The sequence below is a fragment of the Sus scrofa genome, chromosome 9 (assembly GCF_054392235.1).
Source record: "Sus scrofa isolate SSC_HxYL_T2T_F1_AM1 chromosome 9, Sscrofa_HxYL_maternal_Yorkshire_Landrace_v2.0, whole genome shotgun sequence".
Classification (NCBI taxonomy): domain Eukaryota; kingdom Metazoa; phylum Chordata; class Mammalia; order Artiodactyla; family Suidae; genus Sus; species Sus scrofa.
This window is the reverse complement of record NC_139391.1, coordinates 120,702,497-120,729,391: the sequence shown is the minus strand read 5'-3', so window position 1 is coordinate 120,729,391 and position 26,895 is coordinate 120,702,497. Positions and strand designations below refer to the sequence as shown.

The following is a 26,895-nucleotide window of genomic DNA, read 5'->3' as shown; positions in this document are numbered from 1 at the left end:
AAATATCTATAAGTGTACATACATGTATTGATGTATGCATTCCCACCATATATTCTTATAATATTGGGATTATATTAAGTGATATTAGTTTTAAAATAAAGTTATTTAGTGTTTATCTCACAGCAGATTTTATCGCTAAGTAGTAACTGTTACTGAAAAAGACCAATGAGCTTTAAAAATCCCATAGTATGAGTTGCAGAAACAAGATTCCGAGAAACAGAAAATTGCCCTATCATCACAGTTCCCAATACTACTGGTTTTAGCATCATTGGTTATTTACATTAAATTCAGTTAAATAAGAAGGTAAAAAGAAATCTAAAATGGAGTGAAGTGATTCGTTAAACCAAGAAATAATAAAATCCTCTTCAAATTAATTAACAGTATAAATTTACTGGGCAGTTAAACTGAACATTTAAAATAATTTATAGCATAAGACTAATGATTAATAATTATTCCTTGTTTTAAAAGTATACCAAGCACCTTTTCATGTTATCTAGTTTCATCTTCACAACAACTCTATGAGGCAGTATGCTTTTATACCCATTTTACAAACGTAAGGACACTAATGGAGCAAGAGGAGATGACATTCTAAGAACCAGCTCTGCCCTGCTCCAAAGGGCTTCCCCTCCTGCCTTGCATGTTTTTTTCTTTCCTTCTGTCTGACATTGAAAATGTGCTATCTGAAGGTTCTGCCGCCTAGAACTGTTGGTATTTACGATATACAGCCATTTTTCATATTTGGTTTTCCTGCCTCAGAATACATTTACAAATTTGTTTAGATCCCCAAGAATTACAGTCGTAGGAGAGTCTACCTCAGGTTTCAGGACAGCAGGCCTCAGGACCTGCGGTCACCAAGGCAGTACTGAGCCTGGACCACAGCGCCCCGGACATGCAGCACAGTATCCCTGAAGTGCTGGGCAGAGACTGTTAAACTTATTTTCATTAGCTCTTTCCTCAAGGATGGCCAATGGCAGGGCTTGGCAGACTACAGCCTGTGGGCCAAATATGCCTATTTTTTGTATATCCCACAAGCTGAGAATGGTTTTTACATTTTAAAATGGTTAAAAAAAAAGAAGAATATTTTGCAGCATAAAAAATGTACAGTTCAAATTTCAGTATTATTTATGGAGCAGTCATTTGTTTATATATTATCTATGACTGCTTATACACTGGAACAGCTGAATTGATTTGCTGTAACTGAGACCGTACGGCTCACAAAAACTAAATATTTACCATGGGATCCTTCACAAACAATTTGTGTTGACTGCTGATCTAAGGATTAGGCCAATCCCTTTAAGCAACTTTCCAGGAACTACTACTACTCTTTTAAGTGTCCCAATAATTCTTCACTTGAGATAAGGTAGCTCAGTGTGTAGATTTGAATATATAACTAATTTTATTCATTTTTTTTCTCCCCAGTGGAATTTTTGGGAATGTCAGGTATGGTTGCTTTAGTCACTGTAGGACTGAATTTAGATTCCTTAAGCTTTAAACCGAGGATCGAGTTAATAATTACTAAGTAAGTCTCCTATTGTGTACTTAGTATAGATCTCATAGAATTTTAGAGTTTGAGTGGTCCTGCCTTCATTAATATTAATAAAATTCCCTTTTTATAACTTTTTTCTACTTTTACTTTTAACTACTAGTTATATTTGAAAAGAACTTAAGCTTCCAACAATTCCTGACATCAGTTGGTATTCCTATTATGAATAAAGAATCAGTGACACAGAGATCACAGTGCTTTTTAATACATATAATTCTTTGATAAAAATTTACATTGAATTGTGGGAAGTTTAAAAATACTTTATTCCTTTGTTTCTTTCATAATGTGCCTGAATGACAATATCTGAGTATGGGAAGAACTGCAAAAGTAAAGTAGCAGAAAGATGCAACACCAGCAAACTCTTATTTAGCTTTCACATCTGCTGTCGTATGGACATCTGTGGATAGAGGAAAAGCCATTTGCCTATCTTCTCAGGAAAATGAGTTAGCTATTCTCTGAGGGACTATGCTAAAATACAGAATTGCTGTAGAATTATTTCACACCTAATCATAGTCTAGCGTAGAAATTCTCACATTGGATGAAAGTAAACATTGAAATGAGAATTCATTATTCTGAATTTTCCCATGAAGATTTATTGCTTCAATATAAAGGGTTCATTTTTCTGAAATTATGTTTCCTACTTTTTTGATGTGTAAAGTGTCATTTCTCTTATGAAGTTCTAGTCATAGAAGATCAAACTTTTTAAAAAATAATTCTTTTTTTTAAAATAATTCTAAGTAGCAAAATAAGAAATTGGCACCTGTAACTTATACTAGTTTTGTATGTATATGAATGAGATTTTATTGATTTTTTTTTCTTTTCTTTTTTTTTTTAGGGCAACACCCACAGCATTTGGAAGTTCCCTGGCTAGGGGTCCAATTGGAGCTGTAGCTGCTGGCCTATGCCACAGCCATAGCAACACCAGATCCGAGCCACGTTTGTGATCTACACTGCTGCTCACAGCAATGCCAGATCCTTAACCTACTGAGAAAGGCCAGGGATTGAACCCGCGACCCCATGGATACTAGTTGGATTCGTTACCACTGAGCCATAATGGGAACTCTGACAATGTACTGATTTTTAAAACCCAGAGCTTGGAAATAACTAGTTCTGCTTTTTTGGCATCCCATAGATTTTGGTGTATTGTGGTTTTTTTTTTTTTGAATGATTTTTTTTCCATTATAGCTGGTTTATAGTGATCTGTCAATTTTCTACTGTAATTCCATAGATTTTGTATGGTTATGTTTTCATTGTCATTTTTCTCAAGGTATTCTCAAGGAAATGAAAAAGTTTCCTTTTTGAAAAACTTTCTTTTTCATTTCCTCATTGACCCATTGATTTTTTAGTAGCATGCTGTTTAGTCTCCATGTAGCCAGTTTTTTTCTCATTTCCTTTCCTGTGGTTGATTTCTAGTTTCATGCCATTGTGGTCAGAAAAGATGCTTGAGGTAATTTCTATACCTTTAAATTTGTTGAGGTTAGTTTTGTGCCCCAGAATGTGGTCAATCCTAGAGAATGTTTCATATGCAATTGAAAAGAATGTATATTCTGTGGGTTATTATTATTTTTATTTTTTGGATGTAATGTCCTGAAAATACCAATTAAGTCCAACTGTTCCATTGTATCATTTAGGATCTATGCTGCCTTGTTGATTTTCTGTCCAGAGGATCTGTCCATTGGTGTGAGTGTGGTGTTAAAGTCTCCTACTATTATTGTATTCTCATCAATTTCTCCTTTTATGTCTGTTAGTATTTGTTTTATGATTTTGGGTGCTCCTATATTACGGGAATATATATTGACAAATGTAATATCCTTTTGTTGAATTGATCCTTTTATCATTAAATAGTGTCCTTTTTCTTTATAGCCTTGTTTTAAAGCCTCTTTTGTCTGAGTATTGTGACTCTTGCTTTCCTGTTATTTCCATTTGCATGAAATACCTTTTTTCATCCCCTCATTTTCAATTTATATGTGTTCTTTGCCCTAAGGTAGGTCTCTTGTAAACAGCATATTATAGGGTTTTATATTTTTATCCCATCTGCCACTCTGTGTGTTTTGACTGGAGTATTCACATTGACTTTTATGGTAAATAGGTATTTATTGCAATTTTAAACCTTGTTTTCCAGTTGATTGTATGTTTCTCCTTTATTCCTTTCTTTTTCTTTCTTTCTTTTTTTTTTTTTTTTTTTTGGTTGGATGATTTCCTTTTATTTTATACTTGTGTCCTCTTCTGTTTGTTTTTTGTAAATGTATTATTTGTTGATTTGTGGTTGCCCTGTTTTTCAAGTGTGTTTAATCATTCCTATATCTGCTTGCTTTTACTGATAGGCTCAAATACATTTTTTTTTTTTTTTTTTTTTGTCTTTTGTCTTTTTTTTTGTTGTTGTTGTTGTTGTTGTTGCTATTTCTTGGGCCGCTCCCGCGGCATATGGAGGTTCCCAGGCTAGGGGTCAAATCGGAGCTGTAGCCACCAGCCTACGTCAGAGCCACAGCAACGCGGGATCCGAGCCGCGTCTGCAACCTACACCACAGCTCACGGCAACGCCGGATCGTTAACCCACTGAGCAAGGGCAGGGATCGAACCTGCAACCTCATGGTTCCTAGTCGGATTCGTTAACCACTGCGCCACGACGGGAACTCCTCAAATACATTTTTTAAAAAAGTCTATGTATTCTTACTCTCCTTCCCAACATTTTATGATTTTGATGTCCCTTTTTACATCTCTTCTTTATCCTTTTGCTGTTCCTTGTGTTTTTTGTCACTTTCACAAATAGGGTTTTTTTTTTTTTCTTTTTGATCTATATACTGGCTTATTTAAGTGATTACTTTCCAGTATTGATTTCCTCCATTCTATATCTTCTTACTTCTTTCCTTTTTAGAGGAGAATTTTCAGTATGTCTTTTATGATAGGTTTAGTATTGCTATAGTCTTTTACTTTTTGTCTTCTGCGAAGTTATTTATTTCCCCTTCTATTTTAAATGATAATGTTGCTGGACAGAGTATTCTAGATTGTGAATTTTTCCCTTTTAGAACTTTGAATGTATCCTGCCACTCTCTTTTGGCCTTTAGTGTTTCTCTGAAGCCTGAGTCTCAGTGCCTAGCCCCCACCTGAGTATCTTAGACTGTGGTGGACCAGGTGGTGGTACCGATTGTCTATGTGGCTCTCTCTCTGATTTGCCTTCCTTGGATCAGCTATTGTGATTTTTTTTGGAGGCTTTGAGTCTCTCTGACCTGGCTGATCTCCATGTCAGTTAGGTGGCCTTCCCAGGTGTGGATTCCTTTCCTCACAGCTTCCTCTCAGGTCCCGTCCTAATTCTTTTTTTTTTTTTTTTCTCTTCTCTCTCTCCCTCTCTCTTTTCTTTTTTCCTTTTGTTCTACCCAATTATGTGGAGGGTTTCTTGCCCTTTTTTGGAAATACTAGATCTTCTGCCAGTGTTCAGTAGATTTTCTATATGAATCATTTTACATGTAGATTTTTTTGATGTGTTTGTGGGGGAAGGCAAGCACCATGTCCTATTCCTCTACCATCTTTATCCCACCCCCGAGTCCTTTCTTAATATCTACTGTGACCTGGACATTGTAGCCTAGGTTTGAGGCTGATAAGTCCCTTCTCAGAAGATGCCCATTATTAAGTGGTAGACATGTTTATGTAAGAAACTGATAATTTGTGTAAATAGGTATATATTTATCAGGATCTTACTATATGAAAAGCATTTTTTAAGGTCCTCTGAAGACATTTAAAAAGTTATTCTACTCAATTGTTCCATAGTTTCTGAATTTTTATAAAACTAAGCTTTGGGGTTTGAGTTCCCACTCATACCCTTTTGTTCTAGAAGTTCTGAATCTATTGAATCAAGAGATGGGGATCAAAGAGAGAGGATCAAACTACCTGCTTGACTGGAGTAATGCTGTATCAGGAAACATGGTTTATATCTGAAGCTAAAATAAGGCTACAGAATACCTCTTTCCTAGTATAGATCTTGAGACCTACCTATAGGAAGACTGGTTGGTGGGACAGACAACAGTTACCCAGCCATCTGAAAGGGAAAGTCTGAAATGGGGCATGTGGGGGGGACCAAGAAAAGGCAGGACTTGAAATCTGCCTATGGAAAGCAGACCTGCCCCTAACCTGGGTGTGTTACCACATGGAACCAGAACAGCCCCATGCCCTAAATGCTGTGCTTTGGTCTCTCATTAATAACATTTGGGGGTGGGGCTAGATATATAGAATTGTCAAAACAATCTGGGTGATTCTAATGCTCTTCTCTGCTTAAGAATCTGGATCGTGTAGGTGACAGCTGCTGTAGGGATTCAGAGGAGGCTAACCTCCAGTGAGAGAGTTGAGGATATTTTCCTGAGGAATATGGGATTAGAGTGAGCCTTACAAGATTTTTAGGAATTCAGGGGATGAGGAAGCAGACAGAAGACACTTTCAGGATAAGGGACTTTCATGCAATTCAGAAAAAAGTGTGCAGAGGGCATCACAGAGTAAGCTTTCACAAAGCCAATGTTACCCATGAGGTTCCTTGTGGCAGCCTCAGCTGTGGCTTCAGCTGTGGGCCTGACAGTTGACATGCTGCCAACTTATCTCAGCAAAACTGCCCTGTCACCAACCTGGGAGGTTGGGAATCCATATTTTTCTGCCTTGCCCTTGCTATTCTGTGGTGAGAGGCAGCCCACTGGTACTGGTATGATGAGAGTAATGATAAAAATGGAACCAGATGTATTTTAGTGCCAACAAATATACTTTTATTTTAATTAAATTAATTTTTATTTAGGTATAGTTTATGTATAACATATTAGCTTCAGTTATACAACATAGTGATTGAATATTTTTATAGATTATACTCCATTTAAATCCAAAATAATAGCTATATTTCCCTATGCTATGCAATATATCCTTGTTGCTTATTTATTTTATACGTAGTAGTTTGTACCTCAATCCCCTACCCCATCTTATTTTTCCACCTCTCTACTAGTAACCATTAGTTTGTTCTCTATGTCTGTGAGTCTGTTTCTGATTCCAATAAGATACTTTAAAATGTTGTTTATAACAGTGATGGAGGCAAGGACCTCTACTGAGACAGGAATGGCACATCTGTGATAGATGCTTTTATGTGAAAAGGAAACTATTTAAAAAACACATTCCTTAAATTGTGATCTCCTTTCCATCTATCCTAGGTTTCTAATAATGTTTTCATATGTGTTCCAACATTTAATATATACTTTCTTTGGCATTGTGATTGGATGTGCTGAAATCAAGTATATTCAGTTTCAAACCATAGTTTTCATGTTCGTCTTATTTGTCACAGTTTGTCTTGCAAGGTAAGAATTACAGTTTAAAGTTTACCTAGTGGACTTAGGTTTTCAAGCTCAGAATTAGAATTGGGAAGAAGTGGGTTATAGCAAAAAGAGCTCTGAACATGCCATCAGAAAACCTGTATTGTTATCATGGTCATGATAATAGCTTTCTGTGCAACTGAGGGAAAGCCTGTTTATTCTTCAAGTTTTCATCTGTAAAATGAGAAGGGGCAGAACAGCAGCATCAGCATAACTTAGGAGCTTGGTAGAAATGCATATTCACGGGCCCATCCCATTTCACTGAACTGAATCTCTGGAGATGAGATCCAGGAACCTAGTTCAAGATGCATGTGGGGAGTTCCCGTCGTGGCGCAGTGGTTAACGAATCCGACTAGGAACCATGAGGTTGCGGGTTCGATCCCTGCCCTTGCTCAGTGGGTTAAGGATCCGGCGTTGCCGTGAGCTGTGGTGTAGGTTGCAGACGCGGCTCGGATCCCGTGTTGCTGTGGCTCTGGCGTAGGCTGGTGGCTACAGCTCCGATTAGACCCCTAGCCTGGGAACCTCCATATGCCGCGGGAGCGGCCCAAGAAATAGCAACAACAACAACAACAACAAAACAACAACAAAAAAGACAAAAGACAAAAAAAAAAAAAAAGATGCATGTTAAAGAGTGGATCTCTTTTAATGAAAGACTTACAATTCCTGGATTCTTATTAGGGTTCCTGAATCATTTGCTTTTTGCTTCTAATTTCAGCCATAGAACTCATCATTAGGACATTCAGAGCATCCTTGTGCTTTGGATTATTTGTGTTCATTTCCCACCAATCCTTTTGTTTTAAAAATGTTTCTGCTGCCCTTTGTCAATCAGAATTGATGGAGCATACAAAGAACAAAAATGTTAAAGAAAGAAAGGATGCTTGTTAAAGAGTGCCAGTGGACCAGATTAATGGCTTCTAACATTTTTTGACTTTCATTATCATTTGTTATCATCATAACTATGATAAGGCCATTTATTAAGCACTAACTATATACATTATGCCATTAATATTATACAACCCTTTAAGGTAGGTGTTATTGCATCAGACTTAACAGATGAAGCCCCAGAGAGAAAGTTAAAAACTTGACTAGAGTCACCAAATTGTAAGGACAGAGTTGAAATATAAACTCAACTCCCATGAGCTTGCGTTTTCTAAAATGGCATTGCCCATGCATGGCAGCTGTGTCGTCCATAAGAATACATGACGGTGTCTCTGACAACACTGTCATTTCCCCTGAGGACAGGGCTGGCTGAGAGCGCTTCCTTTATAAGATGGTCTGATGAAATGTTACTTCTGCTGATTCTGAGGGCCCTGCAGGCAACCCAGACAGGCACTCTCACACAGAAGGAGGTGTGTTCAATTTATGTTTATTTCCACCACAGGAGCACAAGTGCAAGCTGAGATTTGTCACAGTGTTTGAACAAGTATACATGGCTTTTTGCACATTGTTTGACTCAGCTACACATCTGTTTTCTCATTTTATCTGCATATGGACATTGGGAAATAAGAATTATCATCGCCATTTTGTAGATAAAAATGTCCAAGAAAAGTGAAGTACTTTGCTCAAGGTCAAATGGCTGATGAGTGCCAGGGATCTTGTGTAAACTTGTGGTTCCACATCACTGGAAAGAAAGACTTTAGTGGAGCGAGTCATCCTGAGGGGCCCTCAAAGTATGGATGGACTTTCCATAAGACACTTGTTGAGAAAACATTTCTGAGAAGACGAGCCAAACACAGGCCTGGCTCTAATAATCATTGCTAGCAGGTATTAAGAGCTGACCACATTCAAAACATCATTCTTAGCCCTATGAACATTGCATTATTTAATTAAATCTTTATAAAAGTCCTTTGAGGCAAGTGCAATTACCATTATTATCTTCATCTTACATATGAAAAAAAAAAATCAAGACTTAGAGAAGTTAAGTTAGTAAAAGAAGTTTAAATTTGAACCCAGCTAGCTGACTCCTGAGGTTTTGCTATACTGCCTCTCTGTTTTTGATGTCAGGAAATGACATAAAATTATTCTATTTTGGCTGGACTTAATGGTATTTTAGAGAAAGATCATTCAGTAAGGCAGAAAAGTTTGGTAAGAATTACTTTGCGGAGTTCCTGTCCTGGCACAGTGGTTAATGAATCTGACTAGGAACCATGAGGTTACGGGTTCAATCCCTGGCCTTGCTCAGTGGGTTAAGGATCCGGTGTTGCCGTGAGCTGTGGAGTAGGTTGCAGATGTGGCTTGGATCCCGTGTTGCTGTGGCTCTGGTGTAGGCCAGTGGCTACAGCTCCGATTAGACCCCTAGCCTGGGAACCTCTATATGCGGCAGGAGCGGCCCTAGAAAAGGCAGAAAGACAGAAAAAAAAAAAAAAAAAAAGAGAATTACTTTGCAAAAGGCTTAAATGCAAGGCAGAGGGGTTTGCCCAAATTAATTATAAATATTACAGATGGCAAATTGTAGATTTTCTGTTTCTCAATGACAGGAATTCTCTAAATTGTCTTATAAATTTCCCAGCTAAGCAATTGATACACAACACAGTATCTTTTTTGAGGCTGAGAACATGTCAGTTTTATTTCTGCTTAAATTTCATTTGAAGGACGGTACTGATACTCTTTTAGTGCATATCTGCTAAAAACGGAATGTAAATTTTGGCACAGGGTCATATAGAAAAATGATCTGTAAAGAAAGGAGGCCCAAATTGAAATTATTTACATGGTATTTTGAGTATGATTCTGTGGGAGCTCAAGAAAAATTTGGTTAAGCTAAATTTATGCATGTGTCTATAATAATTTTACTTTTTGGTCATGATCTGAAGGTCCTTCTGGACAAACTTCTGAATCTAGTAATGGCCTTCCAGGGAACTTGACAGTGTTATTTGGTGTTTCCCTGTAACAATTTACTACCGACAGTAAACACCGGTGTTAATGATAATTTCTTGTATTTGTATGGAACTTACAGCATTATTTTTCAAGATTTGACTATGATAGGCAAAATTTAGGTAGTAGATTTGGTTAGTCCCAGAAATTTTGAACATCTTATCAATAAACTACATTGTCTTCTCTTTTCTGAAAAATTTCACATGAAATTTAGTGCTTACTACAGCATTTAAACCAAAAGTAATATTAATACATAAGGTGTGATTGTAAAAATAAGTGTTTTTCTCTCCATAGGTTAGTTACTATTGTATTAGTGAGCCCAATTCTGAGGCATTCAAGTTATGAGTACAATTGGAGATGGGCAGTTGTTATAGCATGGTCTGGAATTAAAGGAGTTTTTAGCTTACTCTTGGCTCCTGATATTCATAATCTGGCTGAACAAAAAGTAGAGTCACCACAGCTGGTAAGAAAAATCATGTCCCATGACTATTCATATATATTCATTTTTATTTTGTAGCATGTGTCACAGTACCCAGTAATAAAGCTAGCTGTTTTAAAAATTAGATTTGAAGAATGCCTTAAGTAGAAAGAAACTTTTGGAGCAAAGTTTATTTATATTAACAGTATAAAAGGGACTGAAAATCAAAGTCATGGTTTTGGACATGGGAGTCAGATGGGATCGAATCCTGGCTTCAGCTCTCACAGGCTGAGTTCTCCAGACTTGTGGAACACCTGACACTTAGTAAATGCTCAATAGATGTTACTGAACCGATAAATGTTGTTTTTCAATAGCTGTCAAAAAGAACGAAGAAAATAATGCCTCGTCCAGAACATTCCAATCCCTATAGCTCTCAGAGCAAAAACTGAAGTGCTCATTAAATACACCAAGGAAAGAAAGACTTTGTACATTTTGGAATTAAGGATCTAGTTATATTTATTTCTTTTAGGACTAATTAAAAATATTAGTTTCTTGAAAAAATTTAGCCAATTACTATGTTATCCGTATTGAAAGACAAAGTTCAGTTTCCTTTCACCTCTCCCTCAAAGCGTCTTGCCCATGGGTTCACCTGTGGGTTTCTGGGCAATCTGGTAGTAGCAACATCAGTGAGACTGAGACTTCAGGGAAGGTCCACAGAGCCCAGAGCATCTGCTGACAGCCTTTGGGCACCTCATCATTTGTAACAGCACTCTGTGAACTAGCTGGTTAAGTTGTTAGAAGTTTCTAAAAACCCCAGTGCCCCTCAATCATCTCCCAGTCAAATGAATCCCACACTGCTCCCAAGAGGGAGAAAAGCCTTGAATAATGGGAATTAAGAGCACTACCCTGGGAGTTCCCGTCATGGCACAGTGGTTAACGAATCTGACTAGGAACCATGAGGTTGCGGGTTCGGTCCCTGCCCTTGCTCAGTGGGTTAACGATCCGGCATTGCCGTGAGCTGTGGTGTAGGTTGCAGACGCGGCTCGGATCCCGCGTTGCTGTGGCTCTGGCGTAGGCCGGTGGTTACAGCTCCGATTTGACCCCTAGCCTGGGAACCTCCATATGCCGCGGGAGCGGCCCAAGAAATAGCAACAACAAAAAGACAAAAGACAAAAAAATTAAAAAAAAAAATAAAAAAAAAAGAGCACTACCCACCTCCCAAGAAATTTTAATCTGGAGATAGATGTGCAGAATTTCTTGATATTATTCCAACTTCAAGTTCAGAATTTTCTCTGCTTTGCTCTTTTGCTCCTGTCCCAGAAGCCCCTAGGAGTGCAGTATTTCACAAATGTCTTTTTTGAGAGGATCAACTATCACCCTCTCCATCTTGCATGTGGGGAAACTAAAACAGAGAACAGCATGTTAGTGAAAGAACTCAGATACCCTGACTCCCCAAAGAGTTTTTGTTTTGTTTTGTTTTGGCTGTACCAGGGCATGTAGAAGTTCCTAGGTCAGGGATTGAACCCCTGCTGCAGGTGCAACCTGTGCCACAACTTCAGTAATGCTGGATCCTTAATCTGCTGTGCTACAAGGGAACTTCCAGGAAGAGCTTATTTTGAATGGTGCTTAGAAAAAATGAAGTATCACAGTCCTCACCGTCTTTCCTGAGGATTTGCACTTCATAACTGGGAATTAATTTGGAGTTTGAACACACCTATAGTTTTGCGGTGACTTTGGGTCCTTCCATGTTCCAGAGGAAAAGAATAATAACCAATATCTGAGCTCCTTCAGCTTTCTGTTGTGCAAGGAATTGGCCCGAAACCAAGTCAATGATACGTTAAGTAACATTTGAGTGTCATTTTACAGTGTTTCTCAGATCTGTCTAATATTAAGAATCCCTGTGATACCACCCCAGACCTACAGAATCAGAATCTGCAGGGAAGAAGCCTGGGACTCGATATCCTTAGGAAGCCCTTCAGGTGCTTATGGTGATCAGTCAAGTTTGGGAAATACTCTCTGAAGAACATAATGCTAACTCCATTTTCAGTGAAGGACACTGAGACTCAGAGGGGTTAAGTTAACTAGCCTCTAATTATACGGCTAGTAAATGGCAGAGCCATGACCTACAATTGTGGTTATGCTTCTGCTTCTGCTGCTGCATGGAGCCTCTCTTGACCCATCACAGTCCCTAACTGCTTCTTTAGAGCTTATTGTGGGGCTATAGTAAATGTTTGTGGCAGGGGTACTTCCCTGTCCCCTGTGGTCACCTCTGCCTCTGCTGTTGCTGGGGTTCTTCCCCACCCCTGCAGGTTCTGCAGCCTCAGCCAAGTCTGAGATGCATCCACTGTGCTGACTTTGCATGGCTACTGCTGATGGCAGCAGCTGTGGAGAGCTCTTCTCTGGGCCCTTGCACCTCCCAGAAACTATGCAATCTATTTTTTTCTCACTCTGATTGAAAACTAATTTCCATGCCAGTAGGTTGATTATATTCACATAATATGAAGGTGTCCACATGACAACTTTTTTACCTTTACTTACTTATCAGAGACAGGTTAAAAGGTGTGGATTAAAGGAGAATCTTGTTAGTGGTTAATTGCACAGTGATTCCTTTTGGAGAACTTATTAATGTTTTGGTTCTATTTGTGTGGTTTGTTTTTCAGTTTATATTGTATATACAAGTAATATCATTAATGACTATGGGGATAAATTCATACATGATGACTCATTCAGCCAGGACATTAGGTAAAGTATAGCTATTCTTCATTAATTACTTGGGGAGGATAACACAAATAGATTACTGTTGGGGGTGGTGGAGATATTTCTTATGGAGCTCAAGAAATTGATTATGAAATCATTCATTTTCATTCACTCACTACTTATAGATGACACATTAATTGGGTTCTTGGTTCAGCCCATTTAACAGAAATCACATTACTAGTGGTTTAAAGAAGGCTTTGGTTTTTGTTTTTTCCCTCCATCAAAAGTCCAGAAGGGGGAGTTCCCACTGTGGCACAGTGGGTTGATGATACAGGTCGTCTCTGTGGCACTGTAGGTTGCAGCTTCAGCTCTGATTCTGTCTTTGGCCTGGGAATTTCCACATGCTATGAGGGTGGGAAAAAAAAAAAAAAAGATCCAGAAGGGTGGGATGGTTTTGCTCCACAAGGTCCAGAGATCTCTGATCCTTCTCTTTTGTTGCTCCTCTGCTTCCTGGGGTGTTGCTCTTGTCTGCAGTGTAGAGGCTGGCTCACTGCCGCTATTATCTTCAGTCCAACCAACTAGAAAGAGAAAATGGGGGTGCGTGTGATGGTGGTGGTGATGGGCACTGGAGGGTAAGCAGCATCCTTTTAAGGGCACAATCCAGAAGTTGTGTGTATGTTTAACCCTCACATTCCACTGGCCACAACCTAGTCACATGGGCACACATGGGCAAGGGAAGCTGGGGAATATTATTTTAACCAACTGGCCATGTGTTCAGTCAAAAGTTAGAGATTCTATTGGGGAAGGAGGAAGGGGAGAATGGATGTTGGGAACAATCAGTAGGCTTGGCCAGAGTTGCCTCTTTATAGAAAAAAATTTGAGGTTGTTGATAATAAAATATGTAGACATAATAAAATCACAAATAGACCAATGATCGATAGAGAAATCAACAATAAAATAATCAGTGGCAGTGGAGTCAAGGGTGGGGAGAGAGGGTGGGATGGGATTACATGAAGTCTTAGAGTAGGGCCTTAGTGTCATCCAGTATCCCATGGCCTAGTCCTCAGCTTGGCTGGTGCAAAGAACTGACTCTCTCAGTGTGTCTAGAATTGACCAGCCTCCTGGAAATTTATATATGCTGCACTCACAGGAAAATGTAAAGAAGAAAATAAATTTATTAGTTTATAATGAGGATGATTTCTTTCTGCCTGAAGTGATTGTGACCTTTATTCAGGGTATTCACCTCTACATGCCAGTTTTCTTGATAAATCAAATTACTGATCAGAAGATTTCTTGGAAAGCATCAAACTAATGAGATCAATGGAAGGGTAATATTGAAGGAGAGTTCCTGTAACAGGGAACTAGCCTGGTGAATTTAGCCTGTCTGCTTTTGTCTTCACAGCCCTACCCACTCCTGAAACTGTGCCCCATCGACACTACTGCAGAACTTCCTGTGATAGCTTATCTCAAAGTCAAGGGCTCCAATATGTGAACAGGGATAGTAACTGGGGTAGATTTTTGGTAGTTCTCCTTCTTCCCCAGTTTTGGGTTTGTTCTTGTTTGCAGAGGAAAGTTGCTGCTGGACCAGCAAAAATCTACCCTGGAGCATGAGTGAAGTTAATTTGATCCCTGAAAATTTGCTTGCACCTCCCTTCTCACCCGTTTCCTTTGACTTTTAGGGATCTAGACCACTCTGATCTCTTGCTTAAGACATAACATCTGAGTTTCTCCTATGCTTGCTTTCTTGGGATTGCTCTTACTTTGATATTCAAAGGCAAGATCAAAGTGTTTTGCTATTATGGGGATGATTTTTTTTTCTTCTCCTTTTCTTCCCTTACAAATTTTATTGTATTAAAATAAATAAACCTCAGGATTTCCACTATGAAATAAAAATATATTACAAGTATTTTATCCTCAGAATCAGTGCTCATCAGTTCTAGAAATACATGCATGTTAGTATATAAGTGACAAACTTGAGTTTTAGCAGTAAGAGTTTCAAACCATCCTATTCCATTTGGCCTAATGCTTTTTAAGAGATCCCTCCTTATTCTTTTCCAGGATCATCTCAAACAGGAGTTCTTTCAAATGTACTGTTGCCATCAAGTGGTCCACATGTATTTGTTTCCCTTGAGCAACTGGAGAGTGGCTATTGCTCCATCATGATGAGTAGGATGTAATTAGGCAAATGAATGAACTTCCTCTTTGTGTGCTTTCAGCCATAGGAATTTTAAATCCAAATCTGATACATTCTAATTGTTTAGCATGAAGTCAAATGCATCTTTGCTCTGGGCTGTAGAGAACTGACTCCAGACCTTTTCCAATCCCTGAAATTTCAGCTACTACTGTTGCATACCACAGTGTCCTGTGAAGAATGCAGTCAAGTTAAACTGAAACATTTAGAAACATTTTAAACTCTTTATGAGTCATCCCATACACAATTACAAAGAGAATGGTTTTACTGAGGTGAATTCTGAGAGAGTAGGCTAAGCTCATTCACCGGTTGCATTCACCAATTGCAAGCAAGCCTCATAGTTATAACTCCAGATTCATATTTCAAGATGATACAAACTACTGCAAGTTTTGGACATGTTAAATTTGAGGGATCTCTATTGAAGTGGCCTTTAAATTTTATTATGTATAAGAATCAGTTGGGGAAAGAAAAGAATCGGTTGGAAAAATTGTTAAAATGCTAATCCCTAGGCCAGTCTGAGTCTCCAGACATGGGATAGAGCCCAAGAGTTTGCATAGTTTAATAATCAGCCCCTTCACCTCTAGAAGATGTAGGTGGTTTTCCATACTTTGAGAAATGCTGACTAGGTGCCTTGAGGTATTCATGTCTCTAGCTATAGGGAACAAGAAAGAAACTAAAAAAGCATTCTTCAGTAATGGAGTCAGATAAAGTTGGGCTGTACAGCCAAGAGAAAATGGATGGTTGGGTAATTTACTGGAAAATTTTGGACGAAAGTTGTTCCCGCCTTGAGCACTCTGGTTTGACTATGCAGGTGATGCCAAGATTTCACTACATCATGCAGCATTTTGCTTCCCTGTGTCATCTTCACTGTATTTTTTTAAGGTCCTTGCTTTTCTTTGTCACAGGTTTGTGTGCCATCTCTCTTCCAAGACAAATGGCCATGCAAAATGCCATTAAGCACATCCAGGAGATAATACAGAACAAAATAACTTTATTTAAAACTGAAAAAATTTTGACAAATGTTAATTGGACCTTAGTAGAAGAAAAAACAAGAATTGAATACATCATTCCTGTGAGTCGATTCCTGGCCAAAAAAAAAAAAAAAAATAGTCGTTTTCCTTCCTGGATCTGCCTCTCTTTCTTTAGTTTATTATAAAAAAACTTAATTTTGCTAGTTATATGTCAGGATACTAACGGGGGACATATTTAGTAGCTTTGCTGTATTGGCAAAAATACTTCTTTGAATTCTGTCTCCAAAGAGGAGGTCTTGGTGATCCAGCCTTATCTGCCAAACACAGCAGAATTGGTGTTGTTACACAGTGGCTGGCTGAGTAACTATGAATGACCTCTGCCAGGGCGACTTTTCCAGTTGGTGGATGAAGTGAGAGAGCTGACCCTGTGTAAGTACAATCAAAAGCAGAAAACAACGGCTGCTTCAGAGAGCAGTTAAGGGTAGACTTATTTGGGGAGGAATTTGGCTTCTAAATCTCTCCAAACAAATAGTTGCTTCACCACAATTGAAAGCCACGTTTCTTATAGGGAGAGTGTTGTTCATTTATTCACAACCTTTCATTTTACTGACTCTCGTTTGAGTTGTTGGAATCTTTTCTGAGTGTATTTGACAGCTCCTAATCATTTTAACTTATTTTTAACTTTGTCTCTATTTTTTTTTAAACCTAGTCTGATACTGTTCAGTTTGCCCACACTTCATATGATAAAAAAGCAAAGGAGGAGTGCCCAACCGATGAGGTTTTAATAGAAGAAGCCAGATTGCATATAGCTATAATACAAATGGTTGGTACCCCTCATATAATCTGCTTTAAAAAAAAATTTTTTTTTTGCATATGCTTTTCAAGTGACTAGAATTTTTTTTCACCTTTGATTGGTTGTTAACATTTATGTTTGGTGTATGGAAATTAAGAAATAAAAAATAAACCTCTTAGGCTTTAAATTCAAGTCACAAATCTTCTTGTTCTAAGTCTAGCAGATTTACGTTTACTTTTGAGGATTCTTTGAATAATGTTTGGTGCCACTTACATACTTAGTTAATTAAACAGCTTCAAAGATTTAAAACTGCCTTTATAAATTTAATGTATTTGAGTTCCTTTTATACAAAATTCTCTGAAGTGCTTGTTTAACTCTTGTAAATCCAAGAAGTTAAAATAAATCTATTGAATCAAAATTCTCTTAAAATATTTAAAATGTAATATTTAAATGCTGTAAAACACAGAAAGAGTACTAGGTAAAATCACCTTATCCAATTGCACACTTAAAATTGGGGTTTTAGTATAATAGTTCATATGTCATTCAGTTTTACAAACATATAAAAGACTCACTATGCCCAGAGTCTTTCTTTTTTGCTTAGATTTTAAAACTTATTATTGTGAGGAATTTCTGACATATACAAATGTAAATACAGTAGTATAATGAATCCTCAGGTACCCATCACCCAGCCTTAAAAACCATTCACACTTGACCAACCCTGCCCCATCTCTGCCTTCGTTCACTCACCCATCTTCCATATTATCTTGAAACAAATCCCATATATCATATCTTTTCATCTGTTACTATTTCAATATGTCTTTCTAAATTTTCAAGTCTCTTAGAAAACATAGTAAAATACTCATATTGCACCTAAAAATTAATAATTCCTTAAAAAACCACATATTGGGTCAATGATCAAATTTCCAGTTATCTCAAAAATGTGATCAATTTATATTTCAAAATTGGATTTCAATAAAATTCACATATTGCAATTAAGGAATATGTACTCTAAGTCTCTTTTAATCCATAAATTCCTTCTCTTTTATTTTTTCTGTGGAAGAACATATTTCTTAATACAAAAATATTAACACTATATTTTAATTTTTAAAAACATTTCTATGCTTAATTTAAAACATTCTCAGAATTTGAAAGGCTCTTGCCCAAAGACATAAAGTATGATCATGAATTCTTTGTAGAATCTCCTATTAAGAGGTGGTGTCTGTATTCCTCCCCACCATTGAAATCAGTCTATTTTCATGACTTGTTTTGACCAAAAAAAAAAAAAAAAAAAAAAAAAAGTAACGAAATGACTTTGGGACTGTACTTGAGGCCATATTTTACTGGCAGAACTCTAGATTTGGTTTTTACTCCTCAAACTTTGGTCACCTGGAGAGATGGCAGATGAGAAATTGCTTTGGTTTTCAACTTGGCAAATCATGGTCTCTTTATAGTTTCTGTAATTTCTGCTTGCAGATTGAACTGCTGCCCTTCAGTTTATCATTATCATCCCATACTTTATTGTATGCAGCTGAAAAAGTTGACACTTTACTATTTCTAGACTATGAGAAATCCAGAAGTCTCCTTAGCCAGGTACATAAATTTATTAGGTACATCTTCCACCTTCCATGTTCACTTAGGTGACAGTATTGCCAGTTGTGAGCCTTCTTTGTAGCATATCTGCCTTGCTCTAGTCTACTGCATCAGTTTCTCACTGCTCTTCCAGCTTCCACTAACAATCTCCTTTTTGCCCTTCTAGCCTCTGCTCACCACCTGGCCCCAAAGCTAATGACGCATGTTTTAGCTTTTTGTTATGTAAGCTCTCAGTGCTGACTTCTGTTTTGGTTAGCCTTTGGAGTATTGCAAAATTTATTGGCAGAAAACAATAGTTTGGTATTTCTCATAGTTCTGTGGTTTGGCAATCTGGATGATTTTGTGGTTGGTCTTGCCATGTGTCTGCTGCCATCATAGTTCAACTGGAGGTGGAGGGTCTAGCATGTCCTCATTCATAGAGTTGGCAATTGACTCTGGTTGTCTTTTAGGACACTTTGGTTCTCTTCCATATGGCCTCCTATCTTCCAGTAGAGTGGATTGGGCTTCTTCACAGCAGGGTGGTCTCTGGGTTCCAACAGGGTGAAGGAAAAGCTGCAAGAACTCCTAGGCTCTGCAAGTTGAATAACATCACTTTTACCTCCATTCTATCAGTTAAAGTAAGTCACAAAGCTAGTCCAGATTCAATTAGTGAAGGATTGGAGGAGCAGCAGTGTTAGCTCCAAAGAGGCATGGGCACAGACATGTTGCATTGGGACCATTGTTATAATGACCTGCCACATGTACTTTTTAAACCATCAATCTGGAAGTTCCCTTGTGGCACAGTGGGTTAAGGATCCAGTGTTGCCGCAGTCGAGGCATAGGTCACAACTGAGGCACAGGTTCAGTCCCTAGCCTGGGAATGTCCACATGGTTTCAGCCAAAAATAATAAAATAAAATAAAATAGTAAAATAAGATAAAATAAAACCGAAAATCCTATGTAGTGACCTACTCCATGTTACCTTTTTTTAAAAAATTGGAACTATATTTGATATATGGTATTGTGTTTGTTTCAGGTGTACAGCATAGATATTCAGGTTTTTTCAGATTATATTCCATTATGGGTTATTATAAGATAGTGGATATAAGTCTTTGTACTATATAGTAAACTCTTATCCTTTTGTGTGTGGTAGTTTATACATGTTAATTCCATACTCCTAATTTGTCCCTCTCAAATCCTTCTCCCCTTTGGTAACCATAAGTTTGTTTTCTATGTCTCTGAGTCTATTTCTATTTTATATAGATTTATTTGTGTTATTTTTAACATTCCATGTATTTGTTTTTCTCTGACTTATTTCAGTAAGCATAATATTCTCTAGATCCATCCATGTTGCTATAAATGGCAGTGTTTCACATTTTTTATGGCTGAGTAGTATTTCATTATATATATATATACACATACCACATCTTCATAAGCAAATTGTCTGTTGATGGGCACTTGGGTTGTTTCTGTGTGTTGGCTGTTGTAAACAGTGCTGCTATGAACATTGGGGTGCATGTATCTTTTCGAATTAGAATATATATTTTTTTAATTTACATGCAGAAGTGAGTAGAGTTACTAGATCATATGCTAGCTCTATTTTTAGTTTTTTAAGGAACCCGCATACTGTTTTCAATAGTGGCTGCACAAGTTTTCATTTCCACCAATAGTGTAAAAGGGTGCCCTTTTCTCCACATACTCTCCAGCATTTATTATTTGTAGACTTTTTGATGGTAGCCATTCTGACCTGTATGAGGTGATATCTCGTTGTAGCTTTAATTCGCATTTCTGTAATGATTAGTGATGTTGAAAACCTGAAGTAAACTCTTTGCATTGTATAGATTTTGAGTTTTCTGAAGCTAGAAATCTTTTTATCTTTTATAACATCCAGGAGAATACTTTGCAAAAATTGAATAGTCTGTAACTATTTAAATTTAATGAAGTTTATTTCCTGCTATAGAAGTTTTTGAAAATTATATTTTTATATATTGAGTTCAATAATAATACTAAAAGTGAGAGCTATGTAAAGGTCAAGCAGAGTACATTACTTTAATGCTTTGGTCCTTTGTAATTTTTATTTAAAATTATGTTTAGAGTAGCTTTGAAAAACAGTGTAACGATGGAGTCCTTGGTGTAGAGGCAGCCCGGACATTAATTGGTGCAATCAAAAGCTATTGCCACGTTCAAGGAAAGTAAGTGTAATACTTCTTTATTTGATATTTCCAAAATTGAATGGGAATGTGGTAATGAATGACCAAACTGAAAGTCAGGTGTACAGATTGGTCATTCCTTTTATCTCATCTATCTATCCATCCATCTACCCATTTATTTCCATTTTCACTTGTTTATACTTTTTTCTCTCAGATTTTTTTCTCAAAACTTCATAATTTTGATTATGAGGAGTTTTTGGAGGAAGATCTGACTATAGAGCAATTATATAAGAGACAAGGGGAGCCATAAAAAAACTCATATAGATTTAGTTGTGATTTCAATTATTTTGTCTTTATATCACGTTTACTAAATTACTGCATAGGGAAAGTGGGGAAGCCTGGAGCCTGCCATTAAACTGCCCTCTGGGTTGGAACAGGCTCTGGAGGAATTGACCCAACCTATGGGATTGATAGGTGTAATTAAATGTGCTGGGGAAAGCTCAGTATCTTGGAGATATGTTGCTATCTGGTTACAGTCCTGGGAAACATTAGATAATAGTTTAGGGCAACATTGGGGGACAACAATGATAGGATAGTTAACATTTCAGCAGCTTGGTAATACATCTGGGAGATACAGTATCAGTTCCTAAATAAACTTTGGGAAGGATAGGGACTTCAGGGCCATGGAGAATCTTGGGCTGGGCAATGCATGACAAAAGGAAGCTTGATTCTGAACCCCAAATAATTTGTCAGAAGAAATTTTGATTATATTTTACTTCAGGTCAGGAGTAGTTCCAGGAACATGGAAAGCAGGAGTCTCACACTGAAAATGACCATGTGGATGGATATAGAGGTGTATTTAATAAACCTACATTATATTTATATTTATATTTAGTGTAACTTTCTGATTTATATTACCCAAAGATATAGCACTTGCTTTTCATTATAACATGTACATATATTTTCTCTATTAGATTCGTGAGTATTTATGATGTTTCAACTTATGTAAGAGCTAGAAGTTGGCTTATGAAGTTTAAAAACCTGTTAACTTTTTTGGAATATCATAAAGATAACATATCTCCCTTTTTATATGAGTAAGTACTGTGAATCTTTAATAGCAATGTTCTTGAATATATGACCTTGTCTGCATTGTCAGAATAGATTAACTTGATTTTCCCAAAAAAAAAACCACAAGTAATATTATAGTCAACTCATATTGATTGAGTGAGGAAGGACCAGAGTGCTTGCTTGCTTATGTTTCTCCATTCTGTTGTAGCAATTTCATTGACACCTCTATTAGAGAGTGGGTAGAAAAAAGAAGAGAAAGGTGGTCATATTTAGATTCTTCAAGTTTTAATGCCATGTCTTGGATTCACATTACATGTTGGACTTCTTTCATATTCTTATAATATTCTTCTCAGGGTGAGCAGGGGTAAAAAATAGCAAACTCAAAGACTAGATGTAGTTCTCAACTTAACATCATCTATGCCATGGGATTGTTCTGTTGAAGTCTGTAATTAGGATAAACACAGCATGTCCTTAATGGCTATAACTAATTTCCAAAATATCACAAGATAGTAAGATCTGAGATTTTACATGTGTAGACTCTTATATATTTACATACTTTTTAGAGCATACTTTAGAGTATACTTACATACTTTTTATATACTTTTTCTACTAACAAAAGATATAAAATGGCAAGATACTGGGGCCATTAATGTTAAGTTTAAAAGTGAGTGTTAACATCCTTTTTATAACAAATAATGATAATTTTTAGCTTTCTTCCATTTATTAATTTTTAAGTAAAATATAAAAAATTAAAACCCTGGGATCTGGGAGTTCCCATTGTGGCGCAGTGGAAACAAATCTGACTAGGAACCATGAGGTCCTGGGTTTGATCCCTGGCCTTGCTCAGTGGGTTAAGGATCCGGTGTTGCTGTGAGCTGTGGTGTAGGTTGCAGACACGGCTCAGATCTGGCATTGCTGTGACTGTGGCATAGGCCGCAGCTACAGCTCCGGTTAGACCCCTAGCCTGGGAACCTCCATGTGCCCTGGGTGCGGCCCTAAAAAAGCAAAAATATAAATAAATAAAATAAAAAATTAAAACCCTGGGATCTTGGCATATACCCAGGTAACCTCTTTGTGCCAACCTCTATTTTATTTTTATCTTTTTTGTCTTTTTGCCATTTCTTGGGTCGCTCCCGCGGCATATGGAGGTTCCCAGGCTAGGGGTCCAATCGGAGCTGTAGCCCCCGGCCTACGCCAGAGCCACAGCAACGCGGGATCCGAGCCATGTCTACAACCTACACCACAGCTCACGGCAACGCCGGATCGTTAACCCACTGAGCAAGGACAGGGACCGAACCTGCAACCTCATGGTTCCTAGTCGGATTCGTTAACCACTGCGTCACGACGGGAACTCCCCAACCTCTATTTTAGATGAATAGAAAAAAAAATTTTAAATATGTCATAGTAACTATTGAATAGAATATTTTTTTCTATTCCCAATTTTAAGTAGTGATAATGTTTTCCTCTAAATGTATTTGTTTCTTATTTTTGATGTATGAATCGTTGCATTTTCCCATGTGCTATTAGCATTGATTTAAAAAAGAAACCTCCAAACAAATTTCAAGCAAATTACCCAACCTTACACCTGAAGGAGCCTGAAAAAGAACAGTCAAAACTTAGGAAGAACAGAGAGCCCAGAAATGAACACACACACACTTACATTGGCAATTAATTGATAACAAAGCAGGCAAGAATATACAATGGGAAAAGTACAGTTTTTCCAATAAATGGTTTTGGTAAAACTGGATAGCTACAAGCAAAAAAAAAAAAAAAAAAAAAAAAAATCAGACTGGAGTACTCTTTCAAACTATTCACAAAAATAAATTCAAAATAGTTTAAAGACTTAAATGTAAGACCCAACACTATAAGCATTCTAGAAGAAAACATAAGCAGTAAGCTCTGACATTGGTCTTAGTAGTTTTTTGGTATGTGTCTCCTAAGGCAGGGAAAACAAAAGCAAAAATAAACAAATGGGACTACATCAAACTAAAAAGAAAGTATCAGCAAAAAAAAAGGCTACTCCTGAATGGGAGAAGATATTTGCAAGCAGTATATTCAGGAAGAGATTAATATCCAAATTATACAAAGGACTCAAATAACTCAACATTAAAAAAAAAAAAAACACAATAATCCAAAAAAAGCCGGAGGATCTGAATAGATAGCTTTCTTTTTTTTTTTTCTTTTCTTTTTTTTTTTTTTTTTTTGTCTTTTTGCCTTTTCTGGGGCCACTCCTGTGGCACATGGAGGTTCCCAGGCTAGGGGTCTAATTGGAGCTGTGGCTATGGGCCTATGCACAGCTCACAGCAACACCAGATCCTTAACCCACTGAGTGAGGCCAGGGATCAAACCCACAACCTCATGGTTCCTAGTCGGATTCGTTTCCACTGCACCACTATGGGAACTCCTGAATAGATATTTTTCTAAAGAAGACATACAGATGGCCTACAGGTACATGAAAAGATGCTCAACATCCTTAATCATCAGGGAAATGCAAATCAAAACCACAGTGAGATATCACTTCACACCTGTCAGAATGGCTATTATCAAAATACAACAAATAACAAGTTTTGGTGAGGATGTGGAAAAAAGAGAACCCTCATTCACTATTGATTAGAATGTGCATTAGTGCAGACACCATGGAAAACAGTATGGCAATTCCTAAAAAAAATTTAAAAATAAAACTACCACACGATCTAGTAGTTCCACTTCTGGGTTTATTATCTGAAGAAAATGAAAACACTAATTAAAAAATATGGAGTTCCCGTCGTGGCGCAGTGGTTAACGAATCCGACTAGGAACCATGAGGTCGCGGGTTCGGTCCCTGCCCTTGCTCAGTGGGTTAACGATCCGGCGTTGCCGTGAGCTGTGGTGTAGGTTGTAGACATGGCTCGGATCCCGCGTTGCTGTGGCTCTGGCGTAGGCCGGGGGCTACAGCTCCGATTGGACCCCTAGCCTGGGAACCTCCATATGCCGCGGGAGCGGCCCAAGAAACGGCAAAAAGACAAAAAAAAAAAAAAAAAAAAAGAATATCTTTGTGTGGTAACAGCATAACTAGGCTTATTGTGATTATCGTTTTGAAATATCTAGAAATACTGAATCACTTTTGTTGGGTAACAGAAACTAACATAATCTTGTAACTCATTTATATTTCAAAACCAACCAAACAAACTCATAGAAAAAAAGATCAGATTTATGATTACCAGAGGTGAGGTGTGGAGGAGGTGGTATTAGATGAAAACGGTCAAAATGTACAAACTTCCGGTTATAAGATAAATAGGTACTAGGAATGTAATATACAACATGATAATATAATTAACACTGCTGTATTTATATGTGAAAGTTGTTAAGAGAGTAAATCATAAGAGTTCTTATTATATGGAAAAAATTTTTCTTCTCAATTTCAAAATTTTTGAAATAATTATGTATCTGTATAAAATGATAGATGTTCACTAAACTTATTCCGGCAATCATTTCATTATGCATACTTAACTGGAGGAGCCCCTTCCCCCCCAAAAAAAACCCCAAACTAATATGTAGGGGGTGAAAAATAAATGATACTTAGAATAAAAATTCCTCAGTCCTGATATAGATGAACAACAGCCATATTTTAATCTTTTTCCTTTATGATTTTTATGTATAGAAAGTATGTTTTATATTTTTGCTTAACTATTATTTTAAATTATTTGTAATCTTCAAATTAGTTTAATATTTGTTTGAATAAATGTTGAACTTTAGATTTTAATTGTTTTACTTTTAATCTGATGTATTACTTGATCTCTTTTTTTCAGGAATAATAAATTTTTGACTTTTATATATCACATTGTATTTTCAGAAGAATTTGAATATGCAGGATATATTATAGCAATAATATACATTTACCCTATGATAATGCATCTATGGCCAATGGCAAGAGAATTAAATGTATCAGCACTGATATTAGTAAACTACTATTTTGTGTTCTTATATCTATTAGAGTCGACATTGAAGGTACTGTTTAAAATAGAAAAGTATCCTATAAAAAGAACAGTTTACACAATTAAATGTATTTTTGTTACTTTTTGAAATAATTGATACTAGAAGACATTGCCGTAATAGTTGAGACGATCCTGGAATTTTAGTAATCTTTTTGAATTTTCTAAACTTAATAATGAAATCAGCATAACAGTCACAATCTTGGATGTCAGATAAGAGAAGTATTGTAAAAGTAGAGAGAACTCAACAATCAGGTTAAAGAGAACTGAAAATTTAGGCATGGGAATTTCCCTCCAGCAGTCTCTGTAATGATGCACAAAATAAATAAGTAAATAAAACCAAATTGGTTTGCTAGGTCTTTGTCATAATATGAGAGCTACCTTTTAGGATAAATGCTTCAAAGATGATTTATCAGCATTACTGTTTTCATACTTTAATTATTATTAATAGCATTGCAGTGAAGCTATTCACTGGTTTTCATTGCTTGTCTTTGGCATTCCAGCTTCGTGATAGATTATATGTAGTTTGAATGAAATTATAATTTTTGATGTAGGACATTTAAAAGGATTTTTTTGAATTTCAAGTAAATGACTTAAAACCCACCTCTTGGTATATAACTCATTTGTACTTGAGGATTTAACTCAATTTTTTAGAGTCTCCCCCCCATATCATTGTATAGTGCTATAAAATGATGTACATTCTATATGTTTTCTAAACAGATAATAATTTTGAAAAGGAAATACTTTCATCAGCACTGGAATACTTTGGAGTTTTTTATCGTGATTATTGGAATCATTGATATATTTTGTATATACTTTGTCAAGCTGAGACCAGACAACTTGGTTCTTATTCAATTTACAGTAATAATGGGTTATTTCAGAATAATTAGATTTTTTCCTCTTATCAAGGTAAAACTTTACAATTTTAAAATATTTTTTTCTACGCTATTTGTCAAATGAATTAAGAAACCTCATTGTTTCGAAAGAAATAGGGAAAGAGCTGTCTTTTTTCCTGGAGTGCTCCCTCTCTCTATAGATAATCTGTTTGGTTAACTCTCACTTTCTTGGAGTCATTGCTCAAATCTCACCCCTTCACAGCGAAGGGCTTCCCTGACTATACTATGGAAAATGGCAACCTGCCCTCCACGGTCCCAATTTTCTGCTCCATCTTCCTGGCTCCCCTCCACCTGTTAAAGTTTTAATTGTTCTCTATAGTACTTACCACCTTTTTACTCTGTGCTGTAAGTACTTTCCATGAGATAGGGATCTTTGTTTTGGTCATTAATATAACCTGTGGCTTTAGAATGCTACCTAGTAT

The 26,895-nt window shown here is 36.9% G+C and overlaps 1 protein-coding gene across 16 annotated transcripts in view; it reads left to right on the top strand.

Moving 5' to 3' along the window:
- Positions 1 to 26,895, top strand: part of SLC9C2 (solute carrier family 9 member C2 (putative)) — a 74,598-nt gene that overhangs the window by 17,197 nt on the left and 30,506 nt on the right. For 8 of the 16 annotated variants that reach the window (XR_014816246.1, XR_014816248.1, XM_084977633.1 and 5 more), the window contains 10 exons: positions 1,420 to 1,519; positions 6,721 to 6,864; positions 10,045 to 10,213; positions 12,829 to 12,910; positions 15,962 to 16,128; positions 16,737 to 16,850; positions 20,483 to 20,580; positions 21,513 to 21,632; positions 25,395 to 25,593; positions 26,298 to 26,486. Coding sequence is in view for 14 of the 16 variants with exons in the window: in XM_084977633.1 (XP_084833759.1) it covers positions 1,420 to 1,519; positions 6,721 to 6,864; positions 10,045 to 10,213; positions 12,829 to 12,910; positions 15,962 to 16,128; positions 16,737 to 16,850; positions 20,483 to 20,580; positions 21,513 to 21,632; positions 25,395 to 25,593; positions 26,298 to 26,486 (1,382 nt within the window). In the remaining 2 variants the exon portion in view is untranslated. Of the gene's footprint in view, positions 1 to 1,419; positions 1,520 to 6,720; positions 6,865 to 10,044; positions 10,214 to 12,828; positions 12,911 to 15,961; positions 16,129 to 16,736; positions 16,851 to 18,293; positions 18,411 to 20,482; positions 20,581 to 21,319; positions 21,485 to 21,512; positions 21,633 to 25,394; positions 25,594 to 26,297; positions 26,487 to 26,895 lie in introns of those variants that run through there. The other 8 variants (XM_084977638.1, XM_084977636.1, XM_084977637.1 and 5 more) reach the window with 5 other exon arrangements.